At 42.8% G+C, this 18,087-nt stretch overlaps 1 protein-coding gene across 1 annotated transcript in view; it reads right to left on the bottom strand.

Annotated features, from left to right (window-relative positions):
- st6galnac5a (ST6 (alpha-N-acetyl-neuraminyl-2,3-beta-galactosyl-1,3)-N-acetylgalactosaminide alpha-2,6-sialyltransferase 5a) overlaps positions 1 to 18,087 on the bottom strand; it is a 44,653-nt gene that overhangs the window by 5,837 nt on the left and 20,729 nt on the right. Inside the window, exons 3-4 of the mRNA XM_029452928.1 lie at positions 13,802 to 14,214; positions 4,700 to 4,807 (exon numbers count right to left, since the gene is read on the bottom strand). Of these exons, the coding sequence (XP_029308788.1) occupies positions 4,700 to 4,807; positions 13,802 to 14,214 (521 nt within the window). The remainder of the gene's footprint in view (positions 1 to 4,699; positions 4,808 to 13,801; positions 14,215 to 18,087) is intronic.

Genomic DNA, 18,087 nt, shown 5'->3' with positions numbered 1-18,087 from the left:
TGCTCCGCGCGTTCTGGCCCTCGGCGCGCGGCGCACGAAGAGGTCGGGAGAGCGCGAGAGAGGTCGTGAGCGAAGCTACGAGGCGGTAGTCTGGGGAGAGCTCGGGACGCGACTCATCCTGACGGTATTGATAGAGAGAGCTCGAGAGGTAATGAATCGAGAGTAAGAGCGGTAGGTAGGAGAGAGAGAGAGTAAGAGCGGTATGTCTGCGACGAGCGAGAGTAGGGTAGTATAGAGAGAGAGAAGAGAGAGAAGCTAGGTAGGATCGAGAGAGAGAGGGTAGAGAGAGAGAGCGAGAGAGAGAGGGGTAGGTCGGCGAGAGAATAGCGAGAAGAAGAGGAACAGAGAGTGAGAGCGTTCCACAGGAAGATAGCGCTTTCCGCTTCTCCGCTCTCGCTCTGTCTTTCTTCTCGCGTCTCTCGTTCAGCCTCTCTCGTTCTATCTGTCTCCTTCTCTCTTCTCTTCTATCTTCTCGTCCTTTTCTTATGTCTCTCTCTCCTTTTAGAGATGTAGTATTCTCTCTATGAGCGCGATATTATTTTATGAGATAAAAATAGAGCTAGAAGAACGATAGAACGAGATATGAGCGAGATGTAGTAGAGAGAGAGCTATAAATAGAGATTTAGAGAGATGATATCTAGAGAACGATCTAAGATTTTAGTAGAGAGATATTTAGTTTTGCGAGAGAGAGATCTAGAGAGTAAGTAGAGAGATAGATAGCGAGATGTTATATTATAATAATATAGCTTGTAGATATAGGATCTAGCTTAGAGATCTGTTATTTAGTTAGATAGATCGATAGAAGATCTGTAGTTATAGGTATAGCTATTAGATCTTTTAGGATCGAGATAGAGCGGTAATCTAGTTCTTCTATCTAGATAGCTCGATATGCGGGTTATCCTCTCTTTATGAAAGAGGGCGAGAGAGCAGACAGATGTTAGAAGCGTAGGTGAGAGAGAGCGAGAGAGGTAGGTGAGAGAGAGAGCCAGCGAGGGGGAGGGGGGGGGGGAGTAGGTGTGAGGGGGGGCGTGCCGGGGGCGCGTTCAGGAAGGGGACGAGAGCTCCCTCTCTCTCTCGCGAGTCCGTAGCAGAGAGCGAGAGCGGTCGTAGGTTCTTCTGCTGCTGCGAGGTAGGTAGGAGAGACCGCTCAGGTATGGGGGAGCGAGGGGGTGGGGGAGAGCGCGAGAGAACGAGAGACGCGCGAGCGGGTGCTGAGATCGTCTCTCGCTTGAGATTAAGTTGGAGTCTCGCTCTTCGGAGAGGCTGGGAGAGAGAGAGGTATTTGGGAGGCTCTCGAGCGTGGGTGATCACAGCGGAGCTGGTAGGGTGAAGCCGCGAGAGTGGAGGTCTTTGCGAGAGATATAGGAGCGAGCGAGGTCTGTGATCTCCCTCCCTTCTAGGTAGGAGAGAGAGCAGAGAGGCTAACGAGAGGAGAGAGACTCTCTAGAGAGAGAGAGTTCTGCGCTATCGGTAAGGCGCGCCTCGAGAGCTTTCTTTCGCGAGTCGGCTCGGTCGGAGGCGAGAGAGAGTCAGAGTGAGCGCGAGAGGTCGGACGTGAGAGGTAGGAGGCGAGAGAGAGCGCGAGAAGGTAGGAGAATGAGAGAGGCTCTCTCTAGGTTTAGGAGAGAGAGCGATATTTGCTAGGAGAGCAGAGAGATTCGACGTAGCGAGCGATCGCTATCAGGACGCGAGAGAGCGAGCGAGAGCGAGAGCGAGCTTTTCGGAGAGTCTGAGGCTGAGACGGCGCTGAGCATTCTCTCGAGAGGTCGAGAGAGAGAGCGAGTTGTTGTCTGTAGGAGATTCGAGATCGCTCTAGAGGAGTTTAGAGATAGAGAGATGCGAGCGAACTCTTTCCCTCATTTCTGCTTCCTTTCGCGCGATCGACTCTTTCTTTGCCGCGGTTCCCTCGCCGCCCTCCCCCCGGTCAGTCTCACCTCTCACCCACCCCCCAACCTGTTAGGATAGATCAGCGTCGTCTAATCATTACTCTCTTCTTCTATCGAATCTTTCTTTCGCGTTGTCTTGCTCCGCTCGGCCGAGAGAGCTCTCTCCTCTCGGTTCTGAGCCTCCTTGCTACGAGAGTCTCTCTTTCTTTCTTTCTCTGTCTTCAGAGAGAGACGTCTCTCTCTAGGGCTCTCTCTCCGTCTCCTCTCGTGTTTCTCTCTCTCTCGAGAGAGACTTCTTAGGTTTTCCTTTTTTGTTTTTTCTTTTCATGGATTAGAGAGAGAGCGAGGTAGAGAGCTCTTCTCTCTAGAGGAGAGGTCTAGAGAGAGAAGAGGTAATGAGAGAGAAGAGAGCGAGGGGAAGAGAGAGAGGAGAGAAGAGACGACTAGAGAGAGAGATAGCAGAAGAGAGAGAGAGTGTAGATACCATTCAGTTTTTTTTCTTTTCCATGGATTACACAACCACATCTAATAACTTCTAAATGTCCACCTGCCAGCTCAACAATGGAGGAAAAAGCCAAACGAAGAAACAAAGTTTTAGCACGATAATAAAGTTGTAAAAACAAAAAGGAGCCTCTGTTGACACAGTACGTCATCCAATCATGTATGATCTCTTTCACAATCTGCATTAAACACAAGCTGAGCTCTGCACCCTTAAAGCCACCGAGGGAGGAGTGACCGCACCAGGAGGTGAGGGGGGGGAAGAGCCGATAAGGGAGCTAAACTAACCCAGCTACTGCCTAAGGCTACTTCACTACCCAGCATGCTCCAGGCGGATGTCAGGTTGCAGGAAAATAAGATGAAATAAGACTCATGCTAACCCGACAACAGATCAGAGACAAGCTACTGAACTTGACAGTCTGACCGCAAGACAGAGCGCCGGGCTGCGGCGGGACGAGACGGACTTCAGGAATGCACTTCTGTTTTTGTTTTGTCTCGTCTGGTTTTTCTCGTGTAGCATAAATGGACAACAACTGCATTTCATTGTGTTACAGAATGACAATGAATTGCTTGTAAATGTTACTATAAAATCCATAACCTAAAAAGTAACAAAGTTATAGTATGTCATAAAGTGTAATTTTTTTAATTTCATTTTCATAGTATGGTATGCATAAAATAGTAATACATTTTTTTTAAATCACAGTATATGATAAAAGTCATAAAAAAAGTCAGATATTATAAAAAACCTTTACCTAAAAAGTCATAAAAAGGTAATGTCATAAAAAGTCATTTAACAAGTGATAGTATAGAATGTATTAAGAAAGTTATAGTTTAATACGTAATAAAGAAGTAATTCTAATCCAGTCGTTTCCCCTTCTGTCCATAAAGCACATTTGATGTGACGTTAGAGAAACTTGGTTGGTATTCTCCGTTGGGTCACATCCAGTAAAATCTACAGACTTCACTCGCTGTAAGAACTGGAACGTTTGCCAAATATCAGCTTAAGCCGACCGTTTGTTCAGAGAAATGAAGCGACATTTCCCTCCTAATTATCATCAAGATTGAATTTGCGCCTCAACCCAAAATGATAAAAAAAATAAAAATGATTGAATCAATCAGAAGCAGGGCAGAGATGTCCCGATCATTTTACAGTTTGTTCTTTTTTATAGAGAAATCTAATAAGATTTGTTCCTCGTCCAATAAAACCCGCCCAATCAAAGCGTCGGCTGAGACGGAGGAGCGCGAGCTGTAATGTCAAAGTATTAAACTCGAGAGGCTGGATCAGCTGGGTGCTATAGAATCAGCTGGTTGCTATAGGATCAGCTGGTTGCTATAGGATCAGCTGGTTGCTATAGAATCAGCTGGTTGCTATAGGATCAGCTGGTTGCTATAGAATCAGCTGGTTGCTATAGGAGCAGTGCTGCGTGTCCGTAGTTCCTTACATCTGTGCTACATGAGAACAGCGTCACGGTCCTGCTGTTGTTACCTCCTCTGTGAATTAGATTCATGGCAGGTGAACCCCCCCCCCCCCCACTACTACTCTGTCACCATAGCAGCCAGTCTGACCTTGGAGGCTTTAATTCTGCATTTAGTTTTTTTTTCAAAAGTTACCATCCATTCGTGTTTAATTGTGTTGCGGCAGGAAAAGAACTTACTGTATTCATCTGCAGTTCATTTTGTAATTATCTCAGTATGTATTAGTCCAATGTCATATCCACAGAGTCCGGCTAATAATGAGGACATTTAAAGACACTTTATCTTTGTCATTTTATCATTGCTACTCATTAAAAACGCTGAGCTCCACCTCCAATAACACAGAACTAGTATTTCTCCATAACATTACATATTAGTAACCAATATATTTAGGTATTAGTTTTTAAGATTTTAACACTTAAAAACGAACAATCAGATTTTTAATGTGTCATAAAGGAGGAACAAAGCCTCAAATTCATTAAAGAAATAAAGATTGGGGGACACAACCTGTATAAGTAGCTGATAATAAATCCACTGGGGAAGCTGTATGGTGTGACTACTTTATATAAATAAAAAGGTACATGACACTTAATAGTTTATGTAGTGACGCAGGGTATTTGACCAAGTTAGCTGAATCTAAAGGAGGCTCAAGGAGGAAGACAGATTTGAGAGGAAACCACATATACGTGCAACAAAGCCATATTTCACTCGGACAGACCGTGCAATGAGGATTTCTATACACTTGAAGCGACTGCACATCCACCTCTGCTTTAAAAACTCTTGGTGTTGCTGCTTGTTGGCGAGCTGATGATGATGTTTTACATGCAGCTCCAGCATCTCACCTGCAGAAGTCAGGGGCAACCATGCCGTAGACATTGATCCTATCGCACAGCTCCAGGGCGATGGTCATAGTGAACCAGCCGGTGCTCAGCCAGGAGTTCGATATCCTTCTGCAGAGTAGAAGAGAGGAGGAGGAGGAGGAGGAGGAGTAGGAGGAGGAGGAGGAGGAGGGGGCGAATGAGACAGTTAGATGGATTTCATGCGTGGGAGATCACAAGGATTAAAAATGTACAACATTCGATTCTTTTTGGAATGTGATTAACTGGGATAGATAATCTCACATCGGCGTATTACGGCAGAATAAGGATTTGTCTAAATCCAGGTCGATTTTTCTGACTTCAAGATCATTCAAGTTCCCCCACAGCTTCATTAAAATACAGATCCATCCCACATATCGACTGATACAAATGACCCCTATCAAATAATCAAACCCTTAATCACAAAGTAGTCTCGCTCTGCAAGTAGTGCAGAGAGTTGAAATGACAAAGAACAATCTGTCTGCTTCCACACCGACTTTTCATTTTATTCACGCCCGCAAAAGAAATGAGCACAGTTTTGCGAGATACGCCGCTATGAAAGAAATATCAAATTATTTTATACATTGCATTAGAAAGTCTCTCTAAATTTAAATGTCCATCAGAGTGGTCCCTCTCACAGGGTTGCTGTCAGACGGAAAGAACATAACAGTCTGATTAGCATACATCTTTTAAGAGTCCCTTGTTGGTTTTGAATAGATTTAATGGGCTCCAGTCATAAAAACTTCAAACGCCACTTCTAAAAACGGACCACAAGAACCTTCAGTGTGAAGAGAAAATAACTCAAACTAAGCAAAAATAACTCAAACTTTGATACTTTGATGCTGGGGTGAATAAGCCTTAATGAAAGTCAACTGAAATACGCTTTAATGAGAACACGCTGAAATATAAAACGCACTGAAATGTTTATCAGAAGCTTCTTTCATTAAGGCTGCAGTATAAAGAATACTGTACGTCTGTCAGCGTCACCTTCACAGGGTTCACCATGTTTGTTCAGTCCGGTAGAGGTTGAAGAGTTCAGTGTGAGGTGCATCCACCACTTTGGTTCAGACTGAAATGTTCAACAGATTCTTGATCCTCGGAGGATGAATCCCCCCCCCCCCCCGGACTCTTTCTCTGGCACAACCATGTGGCTCACGTTTATGCTTTTGAGTGAAATATCTCGACACATATTGGATGTATTACCAAAGTCCCTACAGCATGTTGTCAAACTCATGTTAGTTCAGGGGCCACATGCAGCACAATGTGATCTCAAGTGGGCCGGAGCAGTAACATCACAGCATAATAACATATAAATAACAACAACTCCACATGTTCCCTTCGTTTTAGTGCAAATATATTCTGAAAATGTTCAAACTTAATCTTTTTACAAAACATTATGAACAACCTGAAATTGTTAAGAAAAAAGGAGCAATTTCAACAATATTGTGCCTCAATTTATCATTTACACACGTGTGTTACAACTTACAGATCAGTGTGTCTACAAAGGCACAACACATTTCCAGGTATCGAACAGTATTTTACTTTGTGATCAAAACAACTCATTTGTACACTTTGCAAAGTCGTCCCGGTTTTGGCCCCCGGGCCGCATGTTTGACACCCCTGCCCTAAAGGATAAAGTGTCATTTCTTTAGTGATCTGCAGACCTTTCATCTTATTATTATTATTATTATTATTATTATTATTATTATTATTATTATGCAGTCGATCCTTTGCCAGATCTAGAAAAACAAAGACTGTTTGTAAGGTTTGCTCGCAGCGAATCACCGCAAGTGTTCTCCGATTGAATGCAAAGTTTGATCGGCCAAGTAAGCGCTGCAGCTACAACCTCTGCAGTCTGTGGAGTGGTGAAGTCCAGCACGGTGCAGATCAGGGTGCGGAGATGCCTTCAAAACATGTGAAAGTATAGTATACACGACAGGCTGGTTCCATGCTTCCATGCACATCATGGCATCTGAATAAAGAAGAAACATTAAGTCCTCTACTGGTATCAGGATACTTAACCCCAGCCTCAGCTGCACCGCACTAAACGAAGATGATAAACACGACCAGCATGTTACTATGAGCTTTAACATTAAGCTCCTCGCAGCCTCGCTCTCCTTTCTCACAAAGCAGGAGGGACAGAGACCTTCATGACGGTCGTTGGCTCGTAGCCACGGTTGTAATCGCTGCCAAGTCACGCGGGATGTTTAGCTGTAGTGCACTTTTGGAACAATCAGTATTCATTAAATGAATTTATAATTTATAAAAAAAAAAGAAAATCACTCTTGTTCCCGAACACGCAGGGTGCAGATACTCACGTAGGAGTGGATGTGACAGGATGGATGCATTTGAATCCTTCAGCTGAATCAGGCACAGCTGTGCGTCTCGGCACGCTCCCCCCCCCCCCCCCTGCCGCACGGCTGAACCTCATCCTGACCGGTGACCGGCGGTTGTGTTCATGCGTCAGGTGTATTACGGTGGAGACATTACCAGACGAACATAAGTAACTCCTGCGACCTTTATAGTACTTGTTGCAACAGAGTCGTTTACTATACGAGAGCAAATTAAACATAACAATGAAGGGGGAGGGGGGGGGGTTCTATTTATAGCACTGTATTTAATTTAACTGATCTTACTCATTAAATAATAAATAATACTAAATAATACAGAGAGATAGCTTCAGGGTACAGAGCCAAAACTGTGCCTTCTGTGCTTAATGATAGAAGTGAAGAACCATGAAGGTCGATGGGGGGGGGGGGGGGGGGGGGTTATAATGAACATACTGGAAACTAATTATTTTGAAAGCTATTGTTAAATAGACGTATCAGACTCGAACACAACCGTGTTTACCAGGTTTAGCAAGTTTAATGTTGACTATGATCTAGTTTAATGTGTTAACAAAGTGGTGGACCAACTGACAGGAAGAGGGAAGAGTAGAGCCACGCCGCTCGCTAGACTAGACGGGGGCTTCAACTTCAGCAAGACACAGAAAACAAAACTCGAGCCGGACAAGAAAAGTCTCGACGAGAACCACCAGGCAGGTTGAGGGTGACACATTTGGAGTGGAGGGTTTACTTGTAAAGGTGTTTGTCCTCGCAGTCGGAGAATATGTCTCATTTGGGTTTTTTTTACTGCGGTTTGCAACACACGGCCCCCCCCCCCGAGCCCGTTGACAGGCAGCTCTGTGCGTTGTACACAAACCGACATGTTGCAAGGCCGGAGTAGAGATGCAGGAACAAAGCCCACACTTCTGCCTCTTACGCATCACGAAAGACCAACGCTGCCGAGGGAAAACTACGGTGTGTGTGTGTGTGTGTGTGTGTGTGTGTGTGTGTGTGTGTGTGTGTGTGTGTGTGTGTGTGTGTGCACGGCTGCATGGAAAAGGGGAAAACTTGAATATTCATTTTTTATTAGACTTGTAAAAAGCTTAGTAGGAATATTTTCTTTTTCAGAATATGGTCTAAAAGTGAAATATCTTGTGCATGTGAACGTCGTCGGTGTCGTGGACGCTGCTTGTTCCACTGTGGGACACCGTTACGGAGCATACACTTCACATTAGAATAAAAAGGTAGGAAATGAGGAGAGATTTCAGACGCAGCCTTAGTTTTGTTCTCTCTCTTTCAGCCCAATCCAACCTTTAATACAAACATTGTCAACAAATAGTCCCATCCTGCTGTTTTACCGTGTTGCCAAACCTCCTGAATTAGATCTGCACTGAGTGACAGTGTGATGAATAGCGACGACGCACTTTTGCCCGATTCTCATCTTCACCAGAGTCCGTCCAGGCGACAAACAACAGTGTCGACCCAAAGTGAGACTATCGCGGCCGAGGCACAGACTTCTCATTTCCATTTAATTATGACAGGCCCCAGGTTGTCTGGAACATGTTGATTTGTTGTGATATGCAAACACAGCCACAGGGCTTTAATATGACAACATCTCACACACACACACACACACACACACACACACACACACACACACACACACACACACACACACACACCTTTTGCAAATGAGAAAACGTTCAAAGTTCAAAGCGCAACATTTTGTCATCAAGCTGTCTGTGGTGGATGCGCGGAGGTCTTAGTCAGGAGGCATGCAGCTAATCTCACTTAAGAAGTCTTCCTCGTTTCCTTGTTTATGGACATGCTGATGAATAATGTGGTGCGAAATGTCAAGCTCTTCGCTTCAATGGCTGACTTTAAAAAAGGAGTGGAAGCAAACTGAGTGAGAAGATGGATTTTCCCCTGCGAAGAAGAACGCTGCTGCTCCTCCAGTTCACAGTTTGGTATTGAACATCTAGGAAGTTAATGAGTTTAATGAAGAAGAAGAAGAAGAAGAGGAGATTTCTTTTGTGCCCGTATTTAATAAAAGGAGACGACTGGTTTCAATATAATGGTACAAGAACAAAAAGTTGATTCGCCTTGAGAATCAAACACCCTGCAGTCAAAGTGCTCCATTTACTTTGAGGAAAACAATACAATAGAATCAAATTAGTCAAGAAGTGAAAATCTTTCTAATTAGTAAAAAAAAGAGGAGCTGATTACAGAAAGAGAATCCTTCTGTTCTTTGGGTGTGTTGTATTCATTTCTAAAGAGCAAGCGTATGTCAGGGACTTTATTGTAATGGTTGTTATGCAACTGCTGAGAGGTAACGTGAAGGTGCAATTAACTCAAACACCTGTCGAGCATCGTTATATTTCCACCCTGAACGCGTAGCGGAAACATATTAGTGAGGAAAAATGGGTATGTTTAGTCGCATCAGAAACACCAGCAGTGCATTCCCCCGACACCTCGAATGACTTCAGTGATTAGAAGTTGTTTGGTGTTTATTACTGATTTAAAACTCATTTTCTTCTGTATCTGCTTGACTTTCATGACACTTTCCATCTGATCACAACTCTCATTTTTGTTGCATCAGAGTGAAAGCTGCAAGAATAAAGCTGCTATTTCTTCTGCAATCGCTTTCCATGAATGTTTTCTGCACTATATTCCCATTAATATTAATATTATTCATTATTATGAGTAATAATATTCTGAGTTTTCTGATTCAGTTGGTTTTTTAAATATATTGTATACTCTTTTGTCACCAGAAAAGATGTTACTGTTCTCTTCCTGCTAGGACAAGTCAAATGTCTGGTGTGAAAATGGTCTATTTGCCATGCACACCTTGAATCCACCTACACAGGGGACAAGACTGTGGTTTCCATCCAGATGTAGCACAACTAACTGAAAACACAACATTGTAAAAGGTGACTCTTACACTTTGTTGTAAGAAGGAGTGCATGTCTTATTCTTCACTTTTAGCAGATACCTTTTATATAAGTTGACTCTGTGCAGTCTAAGTGCAACAGATAAACACAGGAGGTCTAGTCTCAGCCTGTAAATCTCCTGTTCTGGCTAATTGTTCATCCAGGTCTGTGAACTCTCCTGCTGCAGCTGCTGCATCCTTCTCTGTTGCATATTGGTCCTACTAATACTACTACTACTGCTACTACTACTACTACTTCTTCTACTACTACTGCTACTGCTGCTACTACTACTACTACTTCTACTTCCACTACTTCTACTACTGCTACTACTACTACTACTACTACTACTACTACTGCTGCTACTACTACTACTACTGCTACTACTGCCACTACTACTGCTGCTACTACTACTACTACTGCTGGTACTACTGCTACTACTACTACTACTACTACTACTGCTACTTCTACTACTGATGCTACTGCTGCTACTACTACTACTACTACTGCTGCTGCTACTGCTACTGCTGCTGTTACTACTGCTACTACTACTACTACTGCTGCTGCTACTACTACTACTGCTGCTACTACTACTACTACTACTACTGCTACTACTACAGCTACTACTACAGCTGGTACTACTGCTACTAATACTACTGGTACTACTGCTATTACTACTGCTACTGCTACTACTACTACTGCTACTACTGCTACTACTACTGCTACTACTGCTACTACTGCTACTACTGCTACTACTACTGCTGCTGGTACTACTGCTACTACTACTGCTGCTGGTACTACTGCTACTACTACTACTACTGCTGCTGCTGCTGCTGCTGCTACTGCTACTGCTACTACTACTACTACTGCTACTACTACTACTACTACTACTGCTACTGCTACTACTACTACTGCTACTACTACAGCTACTACTACTGCTACTACTACTGCTGGTACTACTGCTACTAATACTACTGGTACTACTGCTATTACTACTGCTACTACTACTACTGCTACTACTGCTACTACTACTACTACTACTACTGCTACTACTACAGCTACTACTACTGCTACTACTACAGCTACTACTACTGCTGGTACTACTGCTACTAATACTACTGGTACTACTGCTATTACTACTGCTACTGCTACTACTACTACTACTACTGCTACTACTGCTACTACTGCTGCTACTGCTCGCATTTGTTCAGCTTTTAACAACGTTTAGTTTTTACTCTTAAAAAAGGGTTCAAACCTGTGATCCTTTGATAACTGAACCAACCGGCCACCTACACATTTCATTACACAAAACTACACCATTATTATATATAGATGTATCGAGTAGAAAGCTAAGTGTACACGGTGGGACTGTTAGTGATTACAACAAAGCATTATGGGAACATAAAATCCTGCATAGGGAAAAAAAGTTCTTTTAATCATCGGTTGAGGTTTATTCCAGCTCGGCAATTCAACACACAGGATGCAGAGGGACACCTGTTTTTCATTGCTCCTCTGCCAGTATTAATTAAAATAGGTGGATGTGACACCGTCCCACACCATCTTAATTACCTTTACTGAAACGCCATAACCCATAATTACAATTAAAGGCTTGCAGTGTTGCCGATCGCACAGTTTAATACTATGAAACTCTGCTATTAACGCGGCTCACACAGACTCCCGATCCTCAAAAACTGTAGAATTCATTATAATATTGTAATATTGTTATTGGCGATAGCTTCCTTTAAACTTGTATCCATCGTTAGAAAGATTTAAAAGCAACACTTTAAAGGTTTTCTGCCTCTCTCTCTTCCCACGATAAAAAGGATAATCGTACATTAGAAGCCGCTTGCTCACATTTACCATCAATGTCGGCACAGATCCTAACGGATGGATGCGTTCATCAAATCCTGCACGCTGCAAATTCCCCCTGACACGTGTCTAAACGCAGTCAGAGAGAAACACAGTGTGTATGTGTGTGTGTGTGTGTGTGTGTGTGTGTGTGTGTGTGTGTGTGTGTGTGTGTGTGTGTGTGTGTGCGTGCGTGCGTGCGTGCGTGCGTTCATTAAGCACTAATGGCCTAGGGACTGAGAACTCAGCTCGGACTCATTAAACCCTTTAACACAGTGCAGCTTGAGAGAAGGTGCTGCAGAAACAAAAACTTGACTTTGTAAATCATTTGTACTTCACACACAAACTAAAAGTATTTGTTTGTTATTTTACTATTTCACATTTACTTTGAAACATTTCCCTCAGCGATGCATTCAAGCAGCAGCAGGCGACTCCAGCGTCGTACAGTTTCATTACTCACCGACGTCTTTCTAGCTTGACTTTTAAAAACACAGGTTGTGAACGCACCTGCGTGTTCTTCCGCAGCCGTGTCTTATCTTGTTGTTTTTTTGGGGGCTTCCCACGAGCACTGAAGCCTACATTACCGTCTGGCAGTGCTGTGTTGCTACAGTATGTAAATATAAATAAACTATACACACGTTGAAGTTGATGGATTACCTACTTTAACCTCTTCCTGCTTTGTCCCCTGGTGTATGGACGCCGGCGTCTACAGTTCATTAACCAAAACTAAAGACTGTATCATACAATGTCTCAAAATGATTTACTATTCATAAGCTGCACATATGTGGAATTATAAATCCTCCTCCAGTAAATCAAATAACATTTAAAAGGCATTTAATTGTTATTATGATTATGAAAGCAGAATGTTTTGAAATTAAATAAACTGTAAGATATGGGTTTTGTTGTCAGAGCTTGAATTGGATTTGTGAATCGTGCACAAGAATTATTAATTTTAAAAGGTACAAATGACTAATTTGTTTTCCAGAGTGATAAGATATGTTGCAGCAGCTCTGAACCTTTAATGCTAGTAAAGCATGGACTGTGTTGCCCTGATGTCACATGATGCATAAAGAGTATGGAGCTGCTTTGGACTGGAAACATTTCTTTCTATATGTGGAACTGCTTTCACTGTTTCATGTCAGCAGACCTGCGCGGTGCTCTACGAGGGTTTCTTCTCCTTGGGCCCCAAAGTCAAACGAAGAAATTCATGTTATGAAGACTGACCACTTCAAGAAATAGATTTTTGAGCCCTGAGGAGAAACTCACCAGCCTTCAAACTGGACTAATGTTCAGGACACATTTTGACCCTGCTGCACATTTCTGCCTCCTCGCAGCGTTTTTTGAGCAGAAGCTATTCTGCCCAATCCTCAGCATCACTACAACAGAACTTACATTAGAAAGCTGTGTCCCTGAGTAATAAGTAAGACTTATTTGGACAGAAATGTAACTTGGCCTCAAGCACTTCTTATATATTTATATATATGTATATTTACATATATATATATTTTTTTCTATATTTATATAAAATATATATATATATATTTTTATATGTATATAAAATATATATATATATATATTTATATAAAAAAATATATATATATATATATATATATATTTAAATATAAATATAAATATAAATATAAATATAAATATAAATATAAAAATATATATGGCCACAATATGACAATTCAGGGCTCCAACTAAAGATTAATTTTAATATCTGTTCATCTGTTGATTTTATTTTCGGTTTTTCAATTAACTTAAAAATGTCAACAAACATTTCAAATTTCATATTTAGTCTGATCGACAGTTTAGATTCTAAAGGTAATTAATTTCTGAATAAAAGAGAATTTGATAAATGAACCTTGATTTTACTCTGAAACTGAGGATTTATTTTCTTTACATCATTGAATCATCAGCTAAACGTCCTCGATGCATCTCAGAGTCAGAATCATTTCCGTGACCCGCTGTCATCGTCTCTCCCTCACCTGTCCTTGCCGGTCTCCTTCTTGAAGAGCTCGTCAAACTGCAGCATCTTCTGCCAGGAGATGATGTAGACTTTGAGTTTGGGCAGCACCTGGTTCATCAGCCTCAGGTTGTTGTACACCAGGCCCTTCCCGTCACGCCTCATGTAGCTGCTGGGGCCCCAGAAGATGAACACCGTGTCCTGGCTGGCGTTGAGCAGCTCGTGGCGACTCCGCAGGACCCTCTGCATGCTGGAGTGAGCGATGACGCGCAGGGAGGTGCGGCGGCCGACGTCTCGGGCGTAACCCCGGGCCGTGGGTGCGTCGTTCATGCGGATGACGCACTCGGCTCGGTCGATCTCTTCCCCCCGACCGCCTCCGATGAGGTGACCCGAGCTCGTCACCAGGGCGCAGGTTTGACAGTGCATCCTGGGAGGCTGATGGATGGAAGAAAAAAAAACAAGAACGTCAACAGTGAGAAAATAAAACGTTCTCACACGTGTGCATTATGTACCGTGCATCAAAACATGTGGCCTCCTCGTCCCCTGTGGAAGCACCGCCAGCACCGCCAGCACCGCCAGCACCGCCAGCACCGCCAGCACCGCCAGCACCGCCAGCACCGCCGACTGAATTGCAAGTTTTTTCCGCCATATTTGTTATAAACTCAACAAACAGTTTTTTTTTTTCCAGAAGTTAAAACTGCTCTGAAAGTTGTGTTTAGCCCCAGTTTACACAGAAATATGCAAAGCCGTGAGAAAAGCACACCTGGGGGGACTTTGGTAAAAAAGCTTCGCTGTGTGTTTGAGGTAGAAAATGCTTTGTTGACAAATGTGTAGCGACAGAGCCTCCTGGGGATGTGTAGCTTGTCATATTGCTTTGCGATAGGTGGAAACCCCGGGGTCTTACAAAGGATTCACCTCACATCCTTCTCCCACTCGCTCACAACACAGCAGTGTGTGTTCATTTCCAAAACAACAGTCCTGGTGCATACAATTCTGCATATTATTTATTTGAAACTCTAAAAGGAAACTCACGAAAGATATTACTGATGACAACGTATGATGAATATGTGGATTAAATACTGGTCATCAACGTGTTCAGCCAGGATGAAACACATGTGATCAGCGTTGTTAACGGGGAGTTATGGGTTCGTATGTACATATATGCAGGTACCGACTAATATTCATGTTTATCCTGATTGTTTTCTTCTTTTTACTTTGCTTGTTAATTTCCTTGAAATGATAAAACACTGTGGCCTCAGGTTCTTCGTTTATCTTCATGCTTAATTGGTGATAGTTGCGTCTCCTTTTTATTTTTATTATTATTCATATCCTGTTTTGATAAAATCTTCAAAAATAAAGTAAAAAATCAGAATAAAAGCACAGCCACTAAAATGAATTAAAAAAGCATCTAACAAACCCAAAGAGATATAGTAATACATTAGTAATTTGTCACATTTTAAGATAACAAATCATAAATAAAACTATATTTTTGAGTATTTGCCTGTTTTCTTGGTCTTCTGCACAGTTTTTGTTCGTAAACTGAATATCTTTGGACTTTTGTTTGTCGGACAAAACAAGCAATTTGAATTTAAGATAAGACACTTTTAAAGTCCCCGTTGGGAAATTTGTTCTGGACTCAATCCTGCAGTTCCACAAGATACAATCATACAACACATTATGTCAACTTGGACAATTGTGAATATTATGACGGACAAGTTTGACTATTTTATGGACCAAATCCACTAAACCAGAATTGTTGACGGATTCTTAAAGTAATGAAAGTAGCAGCTGCAGCTCTACCTCAGAGCGGTGGTCATGTCTGTGGGCATCACGGGCAGTTTGTTGATTTAAAATGACATTTGTCTGTAATTGTGCATGCATATTAATCATTAACATAAACCTATTTGTGTATGTTAAGCTGCTCTACATGTGGTGTGTGTGTGTGTGAAGGCTGCTTCACATGTACTTTGTATGCATGCACGTGGGTGTGTCTGATTTCTCCCTCTGCACTGAAAAGCAATGAGATGCAAACCAGACCCTGCAGAGCCTCTAATGCACACTGAACCGTCTCCCCAGCAGAAATATGATGCTTATTTACATTCTTACAGCCATAACACATTTACATTTACATTTGCATGGCATTAACAAGAACAAATGACTATAGCTCTGTGTGTGTGTGTGTGTGTGTGTGTGTGTGTGTGTGTGTGTGTGTGTGTGTGTGTGTGTATGCGTCATTATAGTCCTCATCTGCTGACTTTGATTTAGTGTCAGATTACCAAAGGAACAGCCTCATCTGGCTAATGAGACCTTGAGGAGCGGGTGGGGGTACGGGTGGGGGTGGGGGTGGGGGTGGGGTGGAGGGGGGGGGTATACAGAGGTGGTGATAAAAACAAAGAATAAGAAAACATGGCGAAAGAGAAAGAGATGCATGGAGGCAGTGAGAGCCACCCCGGTGCCATAGTGTTTGATGAAATGTCGAGGTAATGAGGTCCTAGCGGTCTACACCGTCACCAGCAGCAGCATCCATCCATTCCAAATCACCCCCCCCCCCCACTCCGCCCTTCCCCTCTCCCACCTGGCAGCCAATCTGGCTGTAGAGCTGCAGCACCAATGGAGCAGGTCAGAAATCCCATTTTCACCCGGGGGCTTTTAAGTGGCTCCACAGACGCCATTCTCTCTTCCTCTGTCTCACGGAGAATTTAAGTGGGCCTTGCTGGCCAGAATTGGCCTCTTCAGGGAGCTCGGGCAGGCTATTACCGGGAAATAGGCTGGACGGTCTGGACAAGGCTCTCAATTTTAGCCGGAATTACGTGCCCCATCCAATACGCTGGTTTGTGTTGAGGCGATTGAGTCAAAGTGAACTGCAGTTTACATCAGATCCGGCTGCGAGCGACGCCCGACTCCCAGAAACTGTACCTTTCTTTTAAATTGAATTTATCGTCGACAAAACTCCAGCGGAATCTGTGCGCCACTCAATGATTCATGATTCATGATTCAACACACATCTATCGTGAGGGAGGTTGCTGGCTTTGTTATTTCCAAACACAACAAAATACTTTTGATCATCATTAAAAGATTTAAACTGCGTGTGTGGAGGCTGCTCGTTACGTCACCTATTCAAAGCTGCAGGAACGTAACACCAACGCAAACTAAACAATGTATTCTGGATTACATTCGGCTATTTCTGTCTTACTGGAGGCACGGAAATAGAAAGTTTGCACAAATCAAACATCTGCTGTGCCACATTTTATAGTCAGTAAAAAGTAAAACGTTTTCCAAGAATCCATCGAACAGAATAATCTAAGAGCTTATTTTATAGCCACGAGTCTGTGCTCCTTCTACGAGGTAAGAACTGTATCGAGGTGCTTGTACTTTATACTTCTACATGTCAGAGTGAAACGTTGTATTGTTTTACTCCACCACATGCATTTGACAGCGATTGTTATCAGGTCCTTTTTAAATAAAGGTTTTTCCATTAAAACCAATAAAAGGGACATTTCACCTCTAAACTTCTCACACTGTGAAGTTAAAGTAGACCAGCTTACACAGAACAACAGTCTATTACTGTAATATAATATATAATACATCAGTCACACTCTGAATACTTTGCCTTTTGATACTTTATGTACATTTTGCTCGTATTGTTCCGACAGCCTCATTCAGACTTTGACCTCTCAGGAGCTTCAAACCGTATCCGTGATATAAAAGTGTCTGAACGACCTTGTGAGTCGCTGCCGTCCGTCTTAACTTCAGCTGTGTGTGTAGTTTGTCAACATGTGCAGGGTTAGGAAACAAATGTCGCTCCAGGGATAATACAGACTTTCCATCTATCATCTAATTGACTGAAGAGATAACATATGTGATTGTTGTAAAGCTGCCACTAACTATTATCCTTCATTAATCTCTTTATTATTTTCCTAATTGGTTGATAATATTCTGGTCTGCAGATATCTGAAGATAATGGAAACAGCCATTGTAGTTTCCCAGCTCTCGTTTTGTCCAAATTTCAATTGAGTAAATCAGAGCAAATAGAGAATCCTGCTGGAAGGACGCTCACGACTCACAGCACGACAAATCATTTCGTTTTATAATTAGACTTCTTGCTTAAGTGGGTAACCTTGTCCCACCTGGAGCCTGTCCTGGTTTTTATTAAGCCCACACATCTATCCAACAGCCGGACACATCCGCCTGCAGCCGGTGGGCCGCCCTCCTCCATTTCCTCATTCTGCTCGGGATCTGAACCCTCCTCTGCTTCCAGTGAGCCCGTCCTTCACGGGGCTGCATGTACCATCACTGCCTGCCCACCGC

The sequence above is a fragment of the Cottoperca gobio genome, chromosome 17, assembly GCF_900634415.1.
Source record: "Cottoperca gobio chromosome 17, fCotGob3.1, whole genome shotgun sequence".
NCBI lineage: Eukaryota > Metazoa > Chordata > Actinopteri > Perciformes > Bovichtidae > Cottoperca > Cottoperca gobio.
This window is presented reverse-complemented; position numbering and strand designations above follow the sequence as displayed.